This window comes from Lycorma delicatula, chromosome 3 (genome assembly GCF_047948215.1).
Source record: "Lycorma delicatula isolate Av1 chromosome 3, ASM4794821v1, whole genome shotgun sequence".
Classification (NCBI taxonomy): domain Eukaryota; kingdom Metazoa; phylum Arthropoda; class Insecta; order Hemiptera; family Fulgoridae; genus Lycorma; species Lycorma delicatula.
In genome coordinates this window covers 208,255,816-208,281,257 of record NC_134457.1, presented here as the reverse complement: position 1 = coordinate 208,281,257, position 25,442 = coordinate 208,255,816, and the positions used below count along the sequence as shown (strand labels likewise).

The 25,442-nt window shown below is 29.2% G+C and overlaps 1 protein-coding gene and 2 long non-coding RNA genes across 4 annotated transcripts in view; all 3 read right to left on the bottom strand.

Annotated features, from left to right (window-relative positions):
* Window positions 1–834: 834 nt before the first annotated feature.
* On the bottom strand, window positions 835–13,135 carry LOC142321078 (uncharacterized). The gene is made up of 5 exons (XR_012755571.1): window positions 12,996–13,135; window positions 11,348–11,572; window positions 6,373–6,513; window positions 3,441–3,629; window positions 835–1,002 (listed from the first exon to the last, which is right to left on the bottom strand). It is a non-coding gene; the product is annotated as an uncharacterized LOC142321078 (long non-coding RNA).
* Window positions 13,136–14,208: 1,073 nt separating this feature from the next.
* On the bottom strand, window positions 14,209–19,805 carry LOC142322392 (uncharacterized). Its single transcript, XR_012755833.1, has 3 exons — window positions 19,663–19,805; window positions 15,321–15,701; window positions 14,209–14,371 (listed from the first exon to the last, which is right to left on the bottom strand). It is a non-coding gene; the product is annotated as an uncharacterized LOC142322392 (long non-coding RNA).
* Window positions 19,806–19,892: 87 nt separating this feature from the next.
* The window catches only part of LOC142322391 (uncharacterized), a 35,034-nt gene continuing 29,484 nt past the window's right edge, over window positions 19,893–25,442 (bottom strand). For both annotated transcript variants that reach the window (XM_075361428.1, XM_075361429.1), the window contains one exon: window positions 19,893–22,300. In XM_075361428.1, coding sequence (XP_075217543.1) covers window positions 21,311–22,300 — 990 coding nt within the window. In that variant the 3' untranslated portion in view covers window positions 19,893–21,310. The remainder of the gene's footprint in view (window positions 22,301–25,442) is intronic.

Sequence of the window (25,442 nt, the reverse complement as noted above, 5' to 3'; positions counted from 1 at the left end):
AATTCATACTTTACATAAAAACGAAGACAAAATAGAAGTTAATAATTGTAGAGAAAGTTCTCTGCTTTCAGTAACCTTTTAAATCTTATAAAAGCGGTAGAAAATAGAATAGAAGAGAAGAAGACATCAATAAACAATTTGGAGAATTGTTTATTTGTAGCTTGTGTAAAATTATTAATCTTAGTTAGAATGATGGTGTAGAATAATTATACAATTACTTTTTTACATTTTAAAAAGATATATTATTCTGCTGGGAAAAATAAACAATTTCCAATGCCTTTTCTAAAGTTAAATTTATTCGGAATTGTCGGAACAATTAAAATCATAAAAGGGGGTAACAAGATAACAAGACTGTTGACTCTGATCGCTTTTAATTGTGTTCAAGGTAGTCGTAAAAGAATGGAGGAAAACATTGAAACTTAATGCAGTAGAAACAAAAAGTTTAGGTTACAAAGAGGACAATCTAGGAATAGATTGTATTGTTTTTATTGAAAATCAGGCGGTAATTGAAAACAATTTTGAAGTAGCAAAAATTCAAATAGAAATGTTAAAACTTATCGCAGAAAAAACAGGATTGTGTATTTCCTATGAAAAACAAATATTTCACAAGTATTAAAAATAAACCAAAATCTCTAAAAACTATCATAATAGAATTAAATGAATTAATTCATCAGTCAAAAAAAAGAAAATTCTGAAATATAAATCTCATAAATATACAATAAAAAATTTCTTAAAGAAATGTAACAAAGAATTTTTTTTTTAATTTCTAATTTTTTTAGGGAGGTTTTGTAAAAAAATAAAACATATTTTTTTACATTTTCTGACAGTATATACTTTCAAAAATATTTCTATTTTCAAGCATCAATTCATATTTGCAAAGTTATAACTTAAATTAGTAGAAATGCAGATAGAATTCCAGAGCACAGCAAGTGACCTGACATCAAATCTCTACCCTCTATTGTTTAGGTTTGCAGTTCTTATCCGTTCTAAACACTTTTTATACTGTGAACAGAATATATTTGAGAATGTAATAAGACTATCATGATTTGATTTGGGACATATATTTGAAAATGTTAATTTTTTTTTTATTTTCAAGATTATTAAATATTTTTAATCATAATTAATAATTAAAGAACCCTCTTACCAACAATTCTTTTACATACATGTTCAAGCACATTCAGAATAAAATTCCATCATCAGAAACTTAAAAATTTAAGTTATAATCTTAATAAAACGAAAACTTCTTCTTTATGTAAATTTGTTTATGTAACTTTACCTGTCATTAATATACTATAAAACATAACGATGGAGACATTCATAATGACAGGATATGAAGTAATTGTTGGTAAGCGGGTTCTTTAATTATTAATTATTTACACCAATGTGCCATGTCTGATAAAATTTATTTTTAATCACGTTTGTTAGTGCGAAAGAAAAAAGGAAAATAATTCATAAACAGGAGATAACAATAAAAGAAGACGCTTTTAAAGAAGGTGATATATGTGAAAGAAGCAATCGTTTGATCTCAATCTAGTTTGATCTCAACAGTAACAAAGTTGGAGAGGCCTTAATTTATTTAAAAACTAAACTAGTAAATTTTTAACTAATTACTTCTCTAAGGCTCCTAATTTTCTCAAAAGTTTATTTACAAACTTTATAAAAGTCTTGTGTCTACTTGAATTTATCTTTTCCCTTGAATTTATATTTCCCATTATCTTAAATGCACTAGATTCTTTTTTAACATCTTCTCTGATATTACTAAGCAAAACAGCTGCATTTTCAATACCGTAAAATGAAAAAAAAAAAAAACAGTTAAACTAATTTTTATTAATTTTCTGAAAATTTCCCCGTTACCATCACTAATTTAAGCAAATTGTTAATGTAAATGCACAGAAAAATAAGAGAACTATTTAAAAAATAATTAATTTATCTTAAGGTAAATCACACAAGCGCTGATGATTACATTATTTACAGAGCACTTAAACTATATACACAATATTATTAGCGCTTTTCAAGATTACCTACCGCATGTACTTTGTAATTATTATGTAATCAAAATTACAAATTTAGTACGATATTGTTAACTCTCATGCAGATTAGTCCTTTTGAAGGCCATGTAGATAAATTGTTTTTTTAGTTATGAAAAAATCTGATTAATAATAACAGCAACAACTGTAATACGAAGGTAAATCAAATATAAACAGGATTTCTGTTCACAAGCATCTACGGTTGGTAGGACTGGGCCCGCGCTTCTAGTATGCTTAGGAGTGTGGAGAGTCAGCCGTTCCACACTCCCAACCAATTCATCAATAATACTCACGATGTTGGAGCAACAGGTGCACCCTCCACTGCGCAAAACATAATTATAAAATTTCTTACTCTTGAAGGAGTTCAAGCGATGAAAATTTTCCGGAGATTGACTCCACAGTTCAGGGACCAAACATTGTCGAGGACTTGTGTGATAGCCTGGCATAAAAAGTTCAAATAAGGCGATAATGAGTGGAAAATCAGGAACACGATCGCCATCCTCAAACCAGCATTACAAAGGAAAACATTTGCACGGTTCGAGACAATCTTGAAGACGATCGACAGGTGAGAGTATCCGAAATTGCAGAAGAAGTGGGAACAATTTATGGAAGCTGTAAAGCGATCATCACAAATGACCTACAGTTTCGTAAAGTGTGTGCCGGATAGGTCCTTCACCGTTTGACTGCAGATCAGAAGTTGAAAAGTTTGGAGGTCTCTCAGAGTCTTACAGCAAGGTTTGTGAAAGAAGGTGATGCATTTTTGAGTCGGATTGTCAACTGCTACAAAACGTGAGTCCACTGCTACATTCCCTAGTTGAAACAAGCCAGTATGGAGTGGCCGAGGAAAGGGGAGACAGCCCCAGTGAAAGCCAAGACTCGACTGGCTCAAGCTGCTCAAGGCAGCTCTAACAGTCTCAAAGCTAGAAGAAATGCACTGGACTCAACTTGATTATCCTCCCTACAGCCTAATCCTACCACCCTGCGATTTTCATTTATTTGGGCCACTTAAAGAAGCTCTAAGAGGGCAACAATTTGAAGACAATGAGGGCAAGGAGGGATCCGTGTGCAATTGGCTCCTGACGCAACCAGCTTCATTCTACAATGCTGCGATAAAAAACCTTCCTTCTTGCTGGGAAAAATGTATTTCTTAATCAGGAAACTATGTAGAAAAATAAATTAATTTTCCTTTTATTTTTCAATAAACAAATTTTTTTAAAAATAAAATCCTGTTTATATATATATATGGTATATCAATATTTAATGTTACAAGTATACACCGATGTGTAACTAGTATACACCAGGATTTTCCACTAGTGATCAGTACATTCTAGTGCTAAGCTAAGGGGGATGCACACATACAAATGACGTTTAGTAGCGTTGGATTATTTATATTATATGAAGTTGACTACTTACAAAAATGATGATGAATGACTATTATCAAAAATATCCATGGGAAAACAAATAAAATGCCACCTCATGTTCAAGTTATGATTAGGCCTATAATACGTCTGCTATTTTCTAAGTAATATCTTTCCACTATCTGCTGCGATTATGTTTTCATTGTCACTAATCACAATTTCTTTCAAGAGTTCAGCAGCATAACTGAAATGTTAAAAAATATATAAATAAAATGCTAATTTACATTCCCACCTCCTGAGTCATAAGTCATGACCACAAAGTTGAATCCAATAGTCTCTGAGTTATTATGTTAAAAATTATGTGGGTTTTGTAAGTTTGCAGTCATAATCATAAAAAACAGGCTGCTTCAAATTTGTTTAATAACCATGAATTTTGACCACTTATATTTACCAAGTTGTAGAAGCGTATGGTTTTTTCATCGAATTCGTATTGTTCTTTCGCCTTCATTTCATAAGCCATGAGGCACAAACCTTTTCAAATAGATACAAATAGCAGTTCTTCAAAATATTTATGACAACACTTAGCACACCCGGAATGATTGTAACTTTGCTCACTCATTTTTTTAAAGTCAAAACTGCCGGTAGTGAATATTTCTGTTTCAAATGGTATCTATAAGCATGTGGCTCAGCCGAGTGTAAAGAAAATGCTTTAGAAATACCTTTAAAGACCACTTTATGCGTTTAGTTTGATTGAATTCAACGCTTTTTCTTATTTTTTGAATTTGGCCTGGAGTGAATATTTTTTTCACGTATTTATCTTGCCGCTTCAGTGAATAATTTTTTGATTTTAATTTTGACAATTCCTCCTGTAAATGTTTGCTTTCTAACTTGATATAATACAGTTCACTAAGCAGCTTGAGTTTTTCACCTTCTGTAAATGTACTTACTACAATGTTTTCAGGCTATCTGAGATCCTGTCACGGAGAGATTTTCCTCTTCTCCATTCACTGATGAATTTTCTGGTGATGAAGGAATACTTTTTTACTTGATAGCACCTCATTTACTTGTTTCTTTCTCTAATTTCACTATGTATGTTCTTTGAACCAGTCACTACTGTCAGTTCCTGTTTTAGGTAAGTGCTCAGTAGGAGGAGCATCTTTTTTAATTTTTTTTTCTATACGGTTCATAACTTAAAAGTTGACTTAGTAAGGCTGGCTCATAGCGATCAGGTCTAAAATGTAGGATTCAAATTGTTGTGTTGACAATATTAAAACTGTCTTGTCAGCTACATTTCTTTACCTAGATTTTACTTTGTGCGCTATCTTTTGGGAATGAGTGAAACATATCCTTCTTATCAAGTTTATAATATTATATTTGAGTTTTTTATAATTAATATTATTATTGTTATTCCACCCAAAACAGCACACACCATTTTGAATTTGTAAAATTATCCACCCATTTTCAAGCCCAAAACAGACATACACAGTTTTTAGATACACACATTCACAGATTTTACATGCGTACAAACAATACACTCACTAAAATGAGAATTAAAACAATAAGTAAATCACGCACAGAAGAACAAGGATCACGATGGCAATTCACACTAAGTACTAGGCGAGTATACTGATAGTGCATATAGTGAGTATACTGATTCACACTAAGTACTAGGCGAGTATTAACTGATAGTGCAGGTTAGCAGCTGTCAGTGAGTGACACCATGTGCAGCAGCGAAAGATTTACAACTGTGGAAGTATAGTATTTGTATAGTCATAGTATGATGGATCATGTATAATTATTATCTTCCTAAAAAGGGCAAATAAATAAATTATAATCAAATAACACATCCTTTTTCAGTACTCTTCCAATATACATGGAATATTCAATACTGCTTAAATATACCCAAATTTTAACAAAACCAAACACATACAGAGAAAAGAGAGTAGTGTATTATTTGATACAATGTCTACAATGTTTTTTTATTTTTTTTAATGCTACACATTCAATGACCAACTTTAAAATAAGCCGATTGAAAGCAGTTCCTAATTCTTGGTTTAAAAAAAAATCCTTTACATCATTTCTTTCTTAACGACCTTCAAAAACAAACATTAATAATACTGAAAAATTTACTATTTAAATTAATTGTAGCAACAGAATATGGTTGCAAACATGACATCAAAAATAAAATATTCAAGTCTGTAGGAAGAAACAAAAAGATTCAATGTCTTCAGAAACATTATTGGAAAAATATGTTAAAAATCTAAATAAAAAGTGGGTTTTTACCCTTTTTGCTCATTTAAAAAAAAAGAAACACTCATTACTGCTTAAAAACATAACTACTAAGGGTTTAAACACAATTAAAAACAAAAGACTACCCAAAATTTATGACAACACTTAAAAATGATATCAATATTTTCTAAGAACTGTACATTAAGTTACACTATTGCATGTTGGATTTATTTACAAGTTCCAAAAATTAACATTTAAACAACAGCTTACAACTAACTGAATTTGCAAATTCTTTATTCATTATTTCTTAACTTTATTGTTGCAATACACATAACATATTTCTACAATTTTTTTAATTTCAATTGACTTTTTTTTTCATTTGTATAATTTTTACACAATAAGGTATTTTAATATAATATTAAAATAAGACATGCTAAATATTTTTTTTAGCTCAAAGTTTTATCAGTTCACATCCATCTCTATTTCTTTTGGAGATAGCCAATATACAAAGTAAGTGAAAGTAAAGATAAAAGAGTACAATAAAAAACATTTTACCCCTTTAATTACATAATCTTTCTTTTCTGTAAACAAACAATGTTTAATGTAATTTAAAGAATTTTAAATACATTAAACACTTTATGAACCAAAATATTTTAAGAAACATTATTTATGAAACTGAATCAATTTGACAATTTCCTTTATTGCAAAAAAATTATGACATATAATACTTGTGTAAAAAAAAGAAAATTTTTAAATACCTTATCAGCAAGTTTATCACATTCTAATCTTGGTAGTTTAACTCTTAATAAAAGTGATTCTGTATGAAGATCATCCCCAATATCTTTTGTAATTTCATCCACACTCATCACATTTGCTAAGCGTTCCAAAAATGTTACAAACTATAAGAAAAAACCTACAGTTAAATTTTGTGTCAAAATATTATAAAATCCATTTAAAAACAATTACTGTAAGATAAAATTTATACATTTTTAATACTTGTTACTAAGTAGTGGGTGGACTAAAAATTGGTTTTTCCTATTATTAGTAATAAAATACACTTTGCAGTAAATTTTAATACATATCAGAGGAACTGTTCAAAATCTCCTTCTATGCTAATGCGCTATTATTCGTGTCAGCATTTTTAACTGGTAAATTACATATTTTTACAACAAAGTTTTATCTCAATTTATAAAATCTACTCAATTTTTAACTAAAAAAGCTTCAGGTAATTCAGGACATTTGCATTTAAGGAAAGTACCACATCTCTGATTATTCTCCATAACAAAAAAATCATAAGGCATCAAACCACCGCATTAATGACATGATCATTCAATTTTCATCAACATCTTATTCGTTTGGGAAAATTTTAACTGCAATAGTCTCTAAGTACATGCCTGATTTTGCTGCCTAACATACGAATAGGTAATACTTAACACGGAGTTGTTCAATAGCTCGGCAATAACAAAATCTCATAACATCTGAAGAGATGAATCCCCTTTTATATCTCCATTGAACAAATAAAGTTTCTAACACTCTTTTTGTGATCCCGCACAAAACATGAATTTCAAGTACATTAACCCTACATGGACCAAGGGAGGGCAAAAAATGGTCACAGTTTAGAAAAATATTGTGCTAAAAAATGCCATACAGTAAAAAAATCTGAAAAAATTAATTTGTGTCCTTAAAGGTAACATTTTTTTCTGAAAACTCACGTTCAGATTTGTAACAGCATTTTATTTTCATAACAGAAATTAGATAACGGATTACTTTTTAACCCCCCCCTGGACCAACAAATGACCCCCCTTCTTATATTATTAAAAAAAAATATTTTTTTAAACAGAAAGTATTTTCCTTGAAATGTTTCAGTTTTTCTAAATGAGATTATTTTGTTACGGTAAGTTGGCATGCCTGCTTATATTCAATCAGTAGTAGGTCAGTGTGTTTGTAGTTGATTATGCTTTCTACACTAGGCTAGTTTTATTTGAGTTTTTGTGAAATGGTTGTTTTATCTTTTTGAAATTGAATGAATATATTTCTACCCGTGATATAGAAATTATATTACATTAAGATGACATATTGATGAAGATGAGTTGTGCAATTCAAGTGAAACAGAAGACTTTGCTTACAACAACGTTCACGGTGATGGTTTAGGAGAACCTAGCATTCAAGATGAACAAGAATTAGATTTGGTTCTTGAAAAATAACTAAGTAAAATATACGGTGAAATCAAGTATAAATTCGAAATATTCAACTCATGAGATTAAGGCTACTCGTAGAACGATAGCAAATGTATTTCATGAAAATCCGGGTTTGAAGGATACCGGAAGAGCAACAAGTATTTATGGGTCTTAGAAATTTCTTTTCAGAAAATGCATCGTAACTCTTTGTGAAACATTCGAATGAAGAGGCAGTTTTACAAAATTTAGACAAGACCAGTGAAATGAAAATAATTGAATTTTTAGGAATACTTATATTAGTCGATGCAAATAATAATAATAATAATTTAGACTATCATTACTTATGGTCAAATGATTTTGAACAGCATAATATATTCCTCCTATTAGTCGTTGTAGATTTCATAGTTTGCTCGCAATCATATAATTTGACGATAAACAAATGAAAACGACAGAGTGACAAATTTGCTCCAATAAGGAAACTCTTTGAACTAATCAATAATAAGCTTCCCAAACATTATACACCATCAATCAGTAAATACAGCTATCAATGAAATCTTGTCCCTGTTCGGAGGTCGATGTCTGTTTAAAGTATTTTTAAAAGAAAAACATAGAAATAACAGTATTTAAATCAAATAGACTATTAACAGATTATGAACAGCTTTGTACTGAACATGGATATAACTTGTGGAAAGAGGCTGAGTATACCTGCAGATTCAATATCAGTAGTAAAACGTCTGGTTACTTGTATCACAAAGTCAAGGAGGAAAGCAACTACTGATTGGTTTTATACATCTGTTCTTTTAAGTTAACAGCTTTACAAAGAACATGATCAAGCGATGGTAGGAACCATGTAGTCAAACGGGAAGTTCAATCCAAAGGAATTAAAAGAAACCGGAAACCAACCGCTGCAATTAAATATTTCTGCATTCACAGATCTAGAATCTAATAGGCTCCTGTGATCTCACTATCGTACATAACCAACGAAAAGCCTAAAAACAGCCTAATCTTCTTGTCTACTAAAATAATGATATTAATCTGCAAAGGAAAAATTACGTCTGATATAAACAATCGTCTGATATTTTACAATCTACAAAAGGCGCTATGGATTCAATCGATCAAATGATCAAATGAGTACATGACAAAAAGGAGTACTAGAAGGTGGCCACTTTATGTTTTTATACTCTAATTAACATTATATGTATAAATGTTTTTTCAATATACATTCAAAACTATCCAGAATGGAATAAAAGTAACAAAAATAAAAGAAGAATCTTTTAACAGAAACATGGATTACAGCTTATAAAACCTAATAAGAACTTTAGCTTATAAAGTACAAAAACCAATAATCACAGCAGTAGAAAACATTTTAAGTTATAAGATAACAACAAACTCTTCAAGAAAGCAAATAACCGAGTCATGAAAAGATCAATGCTATACCTGCTGCAGTGAAGCTTCTTCAAAGAAAGAAAAACGAGTAAAATAACTATTACTTGTGGAAAGTGCAGTATATACACATACATAAAAACATTCTGAAAAATCAAACACTTGTTTTGAATGTAAAAATGAATCAGAAGAGTGCGAGTAGTTTAGTAAAAAATTTTGAAATCTACTGATGATAAAAGAACATTTATTTTTTAAGAAAATTTAGTATTCAAGATGTAATCTAGAAAACTGTTTTGTTTTACAAAAAAAAAATCATACTTTATAACAGATCTGTAAATATTAAACTTCTTAATTAAAATAAACATGTGGTAAAAAGTATATGAATAAGTGTAAATATTTTTTTACTTCCCCTTTGACCTGCACATTACAGAAACACCTTGAACTATCTAGGGTTAAGTTCTTTCTTTATAATTTACTGGACAGTTTACTGGAGAATTTTAACTGAAGCTCATTCTTCATCGGTACTTCATATAGGTTGTAAATTAAAAAATTGTAAATCATCCGTTACTGTAAAATTAAAAAAAAATAAATAAGTAAGCTCTGCAGTAGAAGGGTATATGGTAACTACAGTTATGGAAGAGTAAAATAGTATACTTGAACAATTAATTTTATGAACCATGCCAGGACACTAACATGTTTATTTTTATAGTTGCAATAATTAATAATTAATTTACTGAAAAATTTTCTACTGTTAAGATGTATACATATATATATTTAATATTAAATGAAATATAACACACAAAGACACAGTAATTAACATATGTTATATATGCAAGTGTATCACAAAGTTTTCCCAGGACTTTCACAACCTATTTACTCAAGAAAATAGTTTATAAAAACCTATGTCTTAAAATCTTTTGCTGGGAAATTACAGCTAGAGAAAGATTTTGCATGAATTTCAATTACCCCTTAACTAACACTAACAAAATTATTACACAACAAACATAAAAAACCAGGTTTTTTTACCCCCAATTTATTGGTTTTCACCCTATATTTCTCAAAAACTACTGCACATATGGTTCTGGGACCTATTTTATTAGATTTTTCAGATCAAAAACCAAAATGAACCGCTAATTCTGCTCTATTAATTTACGGCCTAAAAATTCTGTTTCTTACATATGTTTCTATATGAATTACTTACATTATTTTCATGATATCTTGTGAAAATAATGGGCTTGCAAATACTCATCAGATAAATATTTAAATACCATTTTTGGGTTTTTTTATTTTCAATTTTTTAAGGGGTGTGATAGTGGGGTGGCTCAACCAACACATCCGCTGTTTCTGTACATGCATAGCGACTAGTTGTACCTGCCTTCAGTTAGTTGAATAAAAAACATAAAATAAAAATAATTAAAACATTAAAAAGTAATTAAAAGATTAAATTGAAAAACAAAGTATAGTCATTTCCTAGTGTGTTTGTCAGGTAATGCTAAGAACCGAGCAAGCAAAATACCTGTACCTGTATTACCTGTATGAATTACAGGTAACCAGCAATAAGTAATATTTTTAAGATGGAGGCTAACTGTTTTGAAACCCACAATCTTAGATTACTCAAAATTTCAGGTCCATACTGACCAAACTGTTGTTCTGAAGAAATTACAATACAATGATAATTTGATAATTTGAATAGCCTTTAATTTTTATTTATCATTATTATTCTCATAAGCATGAGTTTAATGAACAAAGCGGGGTCCAATGGTTAGAGCCCTCTAGCTAGATAGGAAGGGCAAGTGAAGAAAGCCATGATGGCTAAATATCCCCTGAATGTGACAGGAAACACAAGTAATCATACAGCCTAGGCAAAGCCATGACAGATGCTAGCACTCATATGTGAGATAAATAGGTTTGCTATTAAAAAAAGCACACTGATATCACGGGCAAAGTCACGGTGGAGAAATGCTAGTGTGTATATATATATGTATATATATTTATATATAAAAGCTGAACAAAATTGTTTAAACACAAATGTTTTCACCAAAAGAAAAATTACTGAGTATAATTACTAAAATTCTTCTAGCCATAAATCAAATACATACAACAAATCCACAAAAATTTTTTTATTTATTTCTTTTAACAGAGTTAAACAAAAAATTAATTATTATTTACTCACAATTGATTAATCTCGTCTCAAATTTTCTTTTGTAATTTCACATGAACTCAAATCAACCTCCAATTTATGTAACTTTGATTCAATACAGCCTTATTATCTTCCAGAGTTCTTATTCTACTATTGGCTGAATCTGTTAATTCCAACTGTCTATTTAACTGTGAGTTTAGTGCAGCTATTTTATCTTTCAATGACTCTATACGCTAAGAAACATCAGTCACCGATTATCTTAAACAAAAATTTTCAAAAATAAATTATTTATTAACATCTGAATTTTATTCTTTAACAATTTATACTAAATCTAAATTGAATTCTCTTTGTAAACATGCAATGACCTAATTCATAAAATTAACAGAATGCACATAATTGGATCAAGTGAAGTGAAATGAAAACAAAAATCTAAGATTAACAAGTGATTATTTTAATTTATACTGATTAATAAACAAAAGGAAGAAGGGAAGACTGGGTAACTGGGTATTCAATCATTCTAAATAAAAAATTATCGCTGAAGTTACAGAAAAGATCATTTTTATCCACAGGATCAACTGCTGACAGGCTAAGAATGAACTGAAAAGATTTGCTTTTAATGCAAATGCATAAGGAAACTAATAAACATAAAGATAATGTGACTAGGGTAGTGAACAGGTAGAGAAGATTATGAAACAAGAAAGTGTATTTTGCAGTTTTGTGGTACAGGAAGATCAAACAGCGGGTATAAGTATATATATAAATCACCAATAGAAATAAAAACATCAAAACTGTTTATAACAGTGAATGAAAAATTAAAAAATATAATAAAAAAGAACATGGATTGTTAAAAGCTACTTTATTTTCTGCCTCATGTAGGTAAAATAAAAATAATATTGATAAGTTTAAGTTAAAAATTTAGTAATTTGGTCACACATGAGCCACCTCCATGACAGGCCGAGAACTTTCCAAATGACCATTGTAACTTGGAAGTTTTGACGGGGGCTTTTGAATGATTAATGAGAGATCAACTGCATACATCAAATTTTGGTTATTGCAAAGATTGTATATAAATATATTTACTGCTTACTACAATCACGTAATAATAACAGGGGAAACTAGACTAACTACTACAACCATCACACAATGAACAGTCTCCTAAACCTACATTAAATTTTTACCTACATTAAATAAATAAATATTTTTAAACCTACATTAAATTTTTATTCTACTTTACTTTTGATTAATATCACACTTTATATTTTGTGAGAAGCAACATTTTTTTCTTGGCACTTGATAAATTCCATACATAAATGATACATATCCTTGTTTTCATTAAAGATTTCCCTTATTCTATCTTTAACACTTGGTTCCTGTGATTCAACAAATCTTATTGGTGTACTGAGCATTACTGCTAACGATTCAAGAATATGACACAATTCATTTTGTAACCTGTTCCCTTTTTCCTCTCTCTGCTTCAAATCATCTAATTAAAAAAACAAAAGCAAAATGTAATTTTATACAACTTATCAAATATTAGCATGTGAATAAAACACACCTGCTTTGGCAGCACAGACCTGTACTGTAAACCTATTTAATAAATCAGCAATTCAAAAATTAATCTGATTTAATCTTTAAATATATATTATTAAAAAAAAAAAAAGTTAAATAATGTAAAGCATACCTCTCAGTGTGGATATTGTAGCTTCTTGAGCAGCAATATTTCCAGTTGCTGAACCAAACTACGATTTAATGCTGTTAATTTATCCCTTAATTCCTGTAACTCTCTTTCAGCAGCACGCTGCTGTATTTCTAATGTCTCCTTTTCCTATACGACAAACCAACTCAATAATTAGAAAATATACTGTTTCACCTGAATAAAGAATACTAATATTTCTAAATTATAACAATATAGATTTTAGAAATATTTACAAGGTATACTTTTTTGTAACATTAATAAAGATTAATGTTACAGATTCTATGAATCTGTAACCTAAACCGTTACAGAAATTTCAATCCAAGATATTCATAATTTGGATAGTTAAATTAAGAATATAAATAAACGTAGAATCAAAATATTCCAGACAGTTCTTACAAACATTTAAAAACTGGACAAAAATGACTTAAAAAGTAATTATATGTACATTTTTAACATTTGTAAATTTTTGTAATCATTTAATAATTATTTATGAGTCCAAGATAAAACATGCATCGCTTTATAGTTTCAAACATCAAAAACATCTCAACGAGGAATTACATAGAAAATGCCTACATTAATCTCTCTCTTTTTTCTGTTTAGCCTCCAGAATCACTGTAAGGTATTATTTCAGAGGATGAATGAAGATGATATGTATGATTGTAAATGAAGTGTAGTCTTGTACAGTCTCAGGTCGACCATTCCTGGGATGTATGGTTAACTGAAACCCAACCATCAAAGAATACGACCCAGTATCCACGACCTGGGATTTGAACATTAGAACTCTTGACTTCGGAATCAGCTGATTTACGATGACAAGACTAACCCGATGGATCTACATTAATAATCTGATAAATAACAGGTTCTTTTAAATAATAAAAACTGAATAAATTCGCTTCCCTTTAGATGGGAAACTGTACAACCAGCAGCTACAATAAAAAAAACCTGAGCGATCAAAAGTTTTTAATTTAACATAAAATATTATCAATGTATGCATGCATCAATATAAAAAAAAAACAATATGCATTTTTCTTCTTATAAATCTAAAACCGCTCTAAAAACCACAAATGAACATTTAAATTATGATGATTAAGATTTGACATAAACAACTTTTTTAATTTTTTTAAGAAATAAATAAATTCACACATTTTCAAACAAAAATAAAATTTCTGAATCGGATGAAAACAGTCACAAACCTGTCTCAGTCGATCAATCTCTAAAATATGATCTGCAGCTTGCCTCTGAAGTTTATCACGATCAGCTAATACTCTTTCTAATGCGTCTCTACAACTACGTAACTCAACTTTAACTGTAGCTAATGTATCAGACATAGTAGTAGATCTTATTCGTAGCAATGGTGTTTCCTAAATGAAATAAATTAGAATGATACGAGTAACTTCCATCATTTTACTTCAGTTAATAAAATGAAAAAAGAACACAAATTTAAAATAAAAACACAGGCTAAACAGATAATTATACACTTTTACCGTAAAAGCACTTCATAGACTGATAGTTTTAATTCACAAAGAAAAATGTAAATACATTTTGTAAATACATTTTGTAAATACATCTTTGTAAATACATCAGTACAACTTTTGTACTGATATTATTATATCAAAATGTAGATCTCAACTCGCTGATGAGCATCCTATTAATTGTTTACTAACGAAATATCATCATACTAAACTAATTATGGGCCAATGAAATGCAATATTGTATATCACAGACTTAATAGATCGATATTTTTTATGTATTTTTTTTTTTATGTAATATAAACATTGCAAACATTCATTTACCACAAAAATTTTAATAATAATTTCTGTAATTTAATGGTTATGTTAATAGTTAACTACATCCAAACATAAATATGTTTTGATAAAATATATGGTACCAACTACCCTGCCAGTATTTTAGAATATGTTGATATAATAAAATTAATATATTGTAATAAAATTCAAGGTTGAGAATTTGAACCCAGAAAGAACAAAAAACAAAAGTTTAAAGTATTGCTTTGTGTAAAAGTTTTTTGACAAACATTACATGTGAATTTGTTTTCACCAGTGTGAATAGAGAGGTGAGTCTTTAAACTAACTTTCCAACTAAAAGATTTTTGACAAAAATTACATATGAATTTCTTCTTCTCAGCAGTATGAATAGATAAATGTCTTTTTAAATGGCAGCTTTGACTAAAAGTTTTTTTACAAAAATTACAAGTGAATTTCTTCTCACTGGTATGAATAGAGAGATGTCTTTTTAAATGACCATTTTGACTAAATGCTTTCTTACAAAAATTACAAGTGAATTTCTTCTCACCAGTATGAATAGTGCGGTGAGTTTTTAAAGTAGATGCTTGACTAAAAGATTTTTGACAAAAATCACATGTTAATTTTTTTTTACACCATGAGTAGATAAGTGTGACTCTAAAGTAGATCTCTGAGCGAAAGACTCCTGACAAAAAACATATGTGTGAATAGGAAGATGAGAAGATATGATATTCTTTTCTTTAACGGTTTTTTCCGTAATTTGCAAGCAGTTTTCTTTAAAAGAAAATCTGTTGAAATCATCATATTCTTTACAGACGACATTATCACATCAGTTATTTTTTAATTTATTGCAAAACACACATTTTGAAGTATGTAAACTACTTTCAGTACTTCTTTCCTCCACATCATCGACAGCATCTTCATTAAGATCCTAAAAAAATTAACAAAACTGTTAAGTTAAAAATCTATCAGAAAACTTTATTAATTTTAATAATGCCAACTATAAATTGACAACTATACTTTAATATTAATATTTCACCTTCATATTCAAGCAACTACAATATGTTTGTTTGTAAGTAGCAAAAGTAAAAATTTCATTAGTATAAGCAGTTAAAATACAAGGAACAAAATGTAACAATTCCCAAACTATGTGCTACATAGTATAGAAACTAAACCTGGTCAACAACAGATAATTTTATAAAGGCAAAAAAAACAAATATAAAAAAAAATTACTGTGGTTTAGTTCTGTTAATATTAACTGAAAATAGAAATCTGGGATATAAGTGTACATATTTTCCAAACTCATCCTAGATTAAGATATCGGTCATTACATTTCTTCTTAATAAATCAAACAGAGAAGAGTAATAAGATCAGTTTATAAATTTTATTAATTTTAATCCACTGGAAGAATTGAATGAATGAAACGTAAGAAACTACGTTAAGTATTGAAAGTGTGATTCAAGTTAATAGTGAAAGAATTATATACTAAAGATCCAAAAATATTAAATTTACCGTGAAAATGTCAAACAAAGGGATCTTAATTTCTTTTTAATCCATTCTGATAAACAAAAATGAGAATGCCATGAGAAAAGCAATGTCTGCAGCAATAAAAGTTGAAATAATTGTAAATTACTTTATCTGCAAGAGTGAGCTACACATTTCTTGAGAAATGTTATGTTTCTAAATAACGTATATTCACATTCATACCAGAAGTTTGTAATGAATGCAATATACAACCTGCTGAGGAATAAGTTGTACACAACTATTTCTTTTTTGACAAATTTTGGTCTAAGGATATAACTCAATTTTGTGACAGAATATAAAAGTATACTTCTGTAATTCCATAGTATTTAATAAAAATAATAAAATTAAAAAAACATAACTTTTTAGATGTCTTAATTAAAAAATTTTTTAATTGTTTTCTGATTTTAAGAAATCACACAAATAAAAATGCAAAATCACACAATTAAAGTAAAATCATTAATAAAAATAGGAATAATCATATTTATTATCTCAGAAATAATATTTTTCCTATCATTCTTTTGAATACGAGCAACAAAATTTAGATCTTTTCAAAAATTACAAAATTAATTAATCTGCAGCATTAAAAATGGACATTGGTGTTATCTAATGAACATCATGTCGGGTCAATTGTGAATTCGTTGTAGCATCCAACTCTACAGTTCATTGTCGAAGTTTGGCAAAAAAGAGAAAGAACTCCTGCAAAATTTTGACCAAACACTGTTATAAAACAGTAGAATAGCATCTTAGCATGTAATTAACACTTGATATCCAAATTGGTAAGACTCATTTAGAAAAAAATTAGTTAATTATGAAGTTATTTATTTTTCTTCATCAGTCAATATTGACAAAATTTACAGTAATGATCAAACCCTTTACAGCTCACACAAAGATACAGACATTTTTTTCACAGCTATTTTGATGTCAGAATATTTTGAGTAACATGATTGGCATCTTTGTAGACAAAATATTCAGCAATATCATATTCTATCAATGTAAATTCATTGTTACCATCCAACCTGAAAATTTATCATTCTAAAGTACAAGCTATAACAGCAAGTTCATAATCCAGTGCATTTGAAAAGTAACTACACACCTACATAAACATGATTATAGGTTGAGGGATTTTATCCAGTGCACTATAAGTAATGTTTTCTACAAAGGTTGGTAATTGTGTGCAGTTAGCTTGCCTGAGTCAAACAGGATGTCTGAACATAAGATGTAATTCTTTGTTGTCACTGTTTGTCATTGTCTTTGAATGACTGAGGCTGTCTTTCTATGTACACACACAACAGTGATTTTTATCATTTAATACATGTTTGTTAATAATTTTAGGATGGTATCTCAGAATGGATTTGACAACAAGCTTTGATGGCGATATGTAAAATTATGTAAAAGTCATAGCTTCAAATTAAAAATTTGATGTTTTGATAACATATGAATTTTGATTGTTCACCAAAAAATTCAATAAAAAACCGAATATTTTACATCGTAAATAAAAAATTAAGGTCGAAATTAATTTTTGTAACCCGTATACACCTCAGTAAACAAAATAGTTTAATTATTACTAACATTTATTTACACAACATACCAGAAATCTCAAACCTTTGTTAATTAGAAACTCACGAGATATGAATAATACTGATTTATTAATACAAATAATAAAGGGACTTTTAGTTTATCCTAATATTAGATAAGAGTGCTGAATTAATTATATAAATATTTGATGTTAATAAAAACTAACATTTCAGCAATTGTGTAACTATCCACTTTATTAAAGAATTGGAGGATCGTATCTCACTTTCAAATGAAATAAGTTTAAATGAAGTGCAGCAAAAAATATGCATATGTAATTTAATAGGCATACAAGGAAGTTATGTGGATCCACATCAGATGTTTTTTAATTATAAATCTCTTTATATAAATTATCAATATAATTTATCGCGGTTGTAAGTAACTTAATATCAGATGTTGTATCTATACTTTTACTTGTAGAGTGTAATAGAAATGTGCGTACATTTCAGAGCTTGTTCAAGTAAGAACTGGGGCTAGAAAGTATGGATCTTCATATTGACATTATGCTAAAATCGTATATATCAGATGAGAACTTTTGTACTGATATTATTATATCAAAATGTAGATCTCAACTCGCTGATGAGCATCCTATTAATTGTTTACTAATGAAATATCATCATACTAAACTAATTATGGGCCAATGAAATGCAATATTGTATATCACAGACTTAATAGATCGATATTTTTTATGTATTTTTTTTTTATGTAATATAAACATTGCAAACATTCATTTACCACAAAAATTTAAATAATAATTTCTGTAATTTAATGGTTATGTTAATAGTTAACTACATCCAAACATAAATATGTTTTGATAAAATATATGGTACCAACTACCCTGCCAGTATTTTAGAATATGTTGATATAATAAAATTAATATAGTGTAATAAAATTCAAGGTTGAGAATTTGAACCCAGAAAGAACAAAAAATAAAAGTTTATCCCCCATCTCTTTACAGAGGTTTGATCAAGATCAAATACCAGATCAAAAAGTAAAGATACTTTTTGATCTGGTGTTATCAAAATTGAACTAAATTATTTGAAGAAATGTACTTACCAAGTTTTCAACAATGATATTATTATTATTATATGTTTCTAGCTTATCGTTATTTTATAAATAACTGAATGTGGCTAAAATAGGTATATTAAAAGGTAATGTCAAAGATAGGGTATTGGGTTTTTTATTGTAAATCTTTACATTTCAAGGTCCACTTAGTTCATTTAGACCAAAAAACATGATGTATGTATGTATGTGTGTGTGTCGCACTGCTTTTTGCCTTATATTCAGGATTGACTGAACTGATTTTCTTCAAATTTGGCTCAAATATTTCTATAAATGAAAATTTATTCAGAAGGTGGGGGATATCACAGAAAAATAGATTTCAATTTTCTTCAGTGGCATTTTAGAGAAAATTTATCTTTTTCTTTTCAAAAAAATCAATTCCTACCTCTTAAGATTGAAATATATTTTTTTGTTCTTATGTTCTATCTCCTTTGGTTTAAATATTATTCAACATTTTTTGAAGAATTACACTTCAATATATATGCGTACATTTTTTATTTTAAATTATTTATTTCCATCAATTAATCTTCGTTAGCGATTCATGGATGTTTATTATTTAATGACTCACAACATGTTATTTTATATTTATAGATATATGTGCATACAATTTTTAATATTCTTTCTCAATTAGTTCTAATATACACTTAATTTAATGAAGATCTTTGTAACAATGTCTTAAACTTATAGTGTTAGTTTGTTATGGATTAATAATAGGTATTCTAAAAACTACTGACCATTTTGTGCACTAGATAGTTTATTGTCCAAAATCTCACGGTATATGAGTTTTACTGGGTCAGGTCGAATGTCATTTGAGAGCTGGCAGTTTGAAGCTAATAGATATACAAAAAAATGTTGGGAGTTCTTATACTTGGACATAAGGTATTGCGCTGTGAAGATGAGTGGACTTTCTGCAAAACTGATGAACATTTTACAATTTTATTTCGTTAAAAACGCAAATGGTGCACAGGCCCATGAAGAACTTCTGCTGTTCTTGGGCAAGGTATGTTATCAAAAGCAACAGCCAGAAGATTGTTCTGGCTTTTGTTCTGGAAATTTTGATGTCCAAGATGCTCCTTGGAGTGGATGACCAACCACAGAAAAAGTGAATGATATTTTGGCAAAAGTCTACACATGTAAACCATCTGAAATTCCCAATGACCTAATACCCATCACCACACAATGTTAAACAATTCGGAGAAAGCTGGCATCAGTGATGAAACGTGGATAACCTAAGAAAAAAATGTGCAAAAAAGATTGTGACTGAAGCGAGGAGAAACTCCAAAGTCTGTGGCAAAGTTCCCACTGAAAGCCAAGAAGATTATGCTGTTTGTTTCGTGAGATTAGAAGAGCATTGAGTCACAAGCTGCTGCCACCAAGCAGTACCATAAACTCATAACTGTATTGTTGACAATTAGTGTGATTGCAACTAGCAGCAATTCAGAAGAAATGGCCTGAATCAGTGAACAGAAAGGATGTCATACACCACCCTTATAACTGCTAGACTGCGTACATCTTTAATGACCTGCCAGCAATCGAGAGAACTTTACTGGAGGTTTTGATGCATCCACCATATAGTCGGGACCTACCACCATCAGCACATCATTTGTTTCAGTCTCTGCAACAACTCTCTGAAAGGTGTTAAATTAGTTTCAAAAAACATCAGCGAAAACAATGTGTCGCAATTTTAATGAATAGAAACCATAGAGGTTCTATAGCATAAGGTACATGATGTTGACAGAAAAATGGTAGAAGAGTATCAAAAAAAGATGCATGTGGTCTCAAAATGTTATTTTTTAGTATCAATAAATGTATTCTCAATTTTGGCCTCCAAAGGATCGATACTTTTTAGACAAACTGATGTAAAGGAAATGAATCGTAATACAAAAGTTATTAAAAAACTTTATTAATAGAATTGTTCATACATGATTCCAAATGATTTTATTTATAAACTGATTAGTTCTGAATAGTGTATTCAATAATATATAAAAAACAAATCGAGAAATACATTTTTTAATGACGGTTTTGAAAAAATGTTTTTTTTTTTTAAATTTAAACATGAATTTCATCTCACCAATATGAATAGAGATGTGTTTTGAAATAACCCGTTTGACTAAATGTTTTCTTATAAAAATTACAAATGAATTTTTTCTCACCAGTATGAACACAGAGATGCAATTTTAAATTACTCGTTTGACTAAATGCTTTCACAAGTGAATTATTTCACACCAGTATGAACAGAGAAATGAGATTTTAAATTACACCTAAGCCTAAATGTTTTCTTACAAAAATTACAAATGAAGTTTTTCTCACCAGTATGAATAGAAAGACGTGTTTTTAAAATACCACTCTGCTAAAAGTTTTTTTAAAAAAATTTCATGTGAATTACTTTTCAACAGTGTAAATACAGAGGTGAGTCTTTAAACTACTTTTCCAATTAAAGGATTTTTGACAAAAATTACATGTGAATTTCTTCTTCTCACCAATATGAATAGAGAGATGTGTTTTTAAATAACTCTTACTACTAAAAGTTTTCATACAAAACTTACAAGCAAATTTCTTCTCACCAGTATGAATAGAAAGATGTGTTTTTAAACTACCGCTCTGATTAAAAGTTTTTTTACAAAAATTACAAATGAATTTCTTCTCACCAGTATGAATAGAAAGATGTGTTTTTAAACTACCACTTTGATTAAAAGCTTTTTTACAAAAGTTACATATGAATTTCTTTTCACCAGTGTGAATAGAGAGGTGAGTCTTTAAACTACTTTTCCAACCAAAGGATTTTTGACAAACATTGCATGTGAATTTCTTCTTCTCACCGGTATGAATAGAGAGATGTCTTTTTAAATGACCATTAGTATTAAAAGCCTTCTTACAAAAATTACAAACGAATTTCTTCTCACCAGTATGAATAAAGAGATGCGTTTTTAAATGACCGTTTCGACTAAAAGCTTTCTTACAAAAATTACAAGAGAAATTCTTCTCACCAGTATGAACAGTAAGATGAGTTTTTAAAGCAGATGGTTTACTAAAACATTTTTGACAAAAATGACATGTAAATTTTTTTTTTACAACATGATTAGATAAGTGTGACTCTAAAGTAGATTTCTGAGCGAAAGACTCCTGACAAAAAACAGATGTGTTATTAGGAAGATTAGAAGATATGATGTTCATTTCTTTAACTGTTCTTTCTGTAATTTGCAAGCAGTTTTCTTCAAAAGAAAAAGTGTTGAAATCATCATATTCTTTACCGACGACATTATCACATATACACTTATTTTGTAATTTATTGCAAACTGCACATTTTGAAGTCTGTAAACTACTTTCAGTACTTCTTTCCTCCACATCACCGATAGCTTCTTCATTAACATCCTAAAAAATTAACATAACTGTTAAGTTAAAAATCTATCGGACAAATTTATTAATTTTTATAATGCCAACTACAAATTGACAACTTATACTCTAATATAAAATAGCTTATCTTCATATTTAAGCAAGCACAATATATTTGTTTTTAAGTAGTAAAAATAAAAATTTCATTAGTACAAACACTTAAAACATAAGGAACAAAATGTAACAATCCCTAAACTATCTGCTACATAGCATACAAACTAAAACTGGTCTGACAGTAGACAATTTTATAATGGCAAATAAAATAAAAAAATATATATAAAAAAAATTTACTTAAGTTTAGTTCTGTTAATACTTGTATTAACTGAAAATAGAAATCTGGCAATAAGTGTACATATTTTCCAAACTCATCCTGGATTAAGATATTGGTCATTAAATTTCTTCGTATAACATCAAGCAGAGAGAAGAGTAATATGATCAGTTTAAATTTATTATTAGATTTTAATCCACTGGAAGAATTGAATGAAATGAAAAATAAGAAAACAGGTTAAGTATTCGATGTGTGATTCAAGTTAACAGTGAAAAAATTATATACTGAAGACCCAAAAATATATAATTTGCCATGAAAATGAAAAAAGTTTTTTTAATCCATTCTGATACACAAAAATCAGAATACCATGAGAAAAGCAATGTCTGCTGCAATAAAACTTAAAATAATTGTAAATTATTTTATCTGCAAGAGTGAGCTACACATTTCTTGAGAAATGCAGTTTTTAAATCACGTATATTTATATTCATACCAGAAGTTTGTAATACAATTTATAACCTGCTGAGGAATAAGTTATACATAACTATTTCTTTTTTGACAAATTTTGGTCTTAGGATGCAACTCAATTTTGTGAGAGAATAGAAAAGAATTCTGATAATTCCAGACTGTTTAGTAAAAATAATAAAAGTAACAAAAACTTAACTGTCTTATTTAAAATTTTTTTAACAGTTTTCTGATTTTAAGAGAACATTATGAGGGAAAATTGACATGTAGCATTAACAATACACATTTGGTGTTACTGAGTGAACATCATTTTGCATCAATTCTGAATTTGTTGTAGCATCAACGCCACAGTTCATTGTATCAAGATTTGGTAAAAAACTCCTGCACAATTTTGGCCAAACAATGTGATAAAACTGTACATTAGCATCTTAGCGTGTATGAATACCTGATATCCAAATCTGATAAGACATCACTTAGAAAAAATTAGTTGATTATGAAGTTACTTATTTTTCTTCATTAGTCAATATTACCAAATTTGCAGTAATGGTGAAAACATCTCTTTATACACAGATCTATTAAATTTCATTGCTAAGATCTCTAAAATTGGTTAATAGGGCGAACCAAACACTGAATTGATGTTTGTGTTTTATGGTAAATTGTTAAAGAAGGAGGGGGAATTTTTCACAGCCTTCATAGCTCACACAAAGTCACAGACATTTCATTCACAGCTATTTTGGTGATATATTTTGAGTAACATGATTAGCATCTTTTTGACAAAATATCCAGCAATATCACATTCTGTCAATGTAAATTCATTGCTACCATTTAACATGAAAATTTATCATTCTAAAGCACGAACTCTAACAGGAAGTTCATAATCCAGTGCATGAAATGTAACTACACACCTATATAAAAATGATTACAGGTTGAAGGATTTTATTCTGTGTACTATGAGTAATGTTTCCTACAAAGTTTGGTAATTCTCTATTGTGTGCAGTAAGCTTGCATGAGCCAATCAGGATGTCTGAACACAAGAAGATGTCACTATTGACATCTGTTTGTCACCGTTTGCTCACTTCTTTGAACGACTGAGGCTGTCTTTCCATGTTTACAGCGAACAGAGAATATTTGTCATTTAATACATCTTCATAAGCATGGAGAGTATATACAGACAGTGAAAGACTAGTATTTTAGTAGATTTCCAGGTACACTGGTTCCTAATCGATATAGTATAAGAATACAAACTGAAGACTTTGGGGAGATTGGTTCAGTAAAGAAATACAAGTAAAGTGATAGACCACCAGTACTTGATGAAGAAAAAGCTAAGACATACCTACAAGTATGCGACATAGTCTCAGCAAATCTGTGCAAAGTTAGTTCAGCAGAAAAAACAACTGTAAAAAGGCAATTTGTTAAATGGTCAGTCTCGTCCCAAATAAAGCGATTCAAAAGTTATTGGCCAGAAACAGTTAAAAGTGAACTCAATACTGGGAATGTTTTCAACAGTTTCTAGTTTATGTTTATGAACTGCCTACAATTTAAGCACAAATTTACTTTAACTGCCATCTAATACAAATTAAATTCTCTGTGAAAGGAAACTTTAAGAAGTTTTCCTTGTTTTGAGAAAGCTGATGTGTTCTATGGCTTCAAAAAGGCAAGTTTTGTTTTGCTAAAAAGATACTAACATTTCAATCCATTCCACTAATTTTCAGATTTATATTATGCAATACTCATATTACTATTGAATAATCATTTTATTATAATATAATTATTGATTATAATTTAATATACATGAAAAAAATGATTCTATCAATGAGCACTGAAAAACCCTAGAAAAATGACATAAAACCACATTAAAAATCCCTAGGAACCCTCAAATACCACACCAAAACCTTTATATGAAATATAGATCTTGAAAAGTAACCTCAAAGACCAATAGGAATGGATTTAGGAAGTATAATATTTCCTATGTTTATTCATATATGTGTTTGATGTATGTTTCAACAGCAATAATACAACATACGTTGTCTGTCGGGAGATAAACAATTTGTTATGTTACAGAATTTATGGCTGTGAAACATGTACAGCACCGTAAGAGATCCATCGAAGTAGTTTTCTGAGGACAACAATGTTCATTACAAAGCTGGTTTCTATGAATAGATTATAAATTTACTTGCAAAAATCTATCAACTGCACTTCAGTAGGTATGTTGTGTGATGAGCAACAGTATATTTTGACACCATGAAAAGAAACCAGAAACCTTTTATAAAACCTGGCATGACATGTTTATTCTTTTTCAAAAGCAATGACTTTTCAGGAGTGACTTGTGACTCATGTCAGCTCAGCTACAATCCTCCACATACTGTTTTCATCATTTCTTTAACGCTTTTA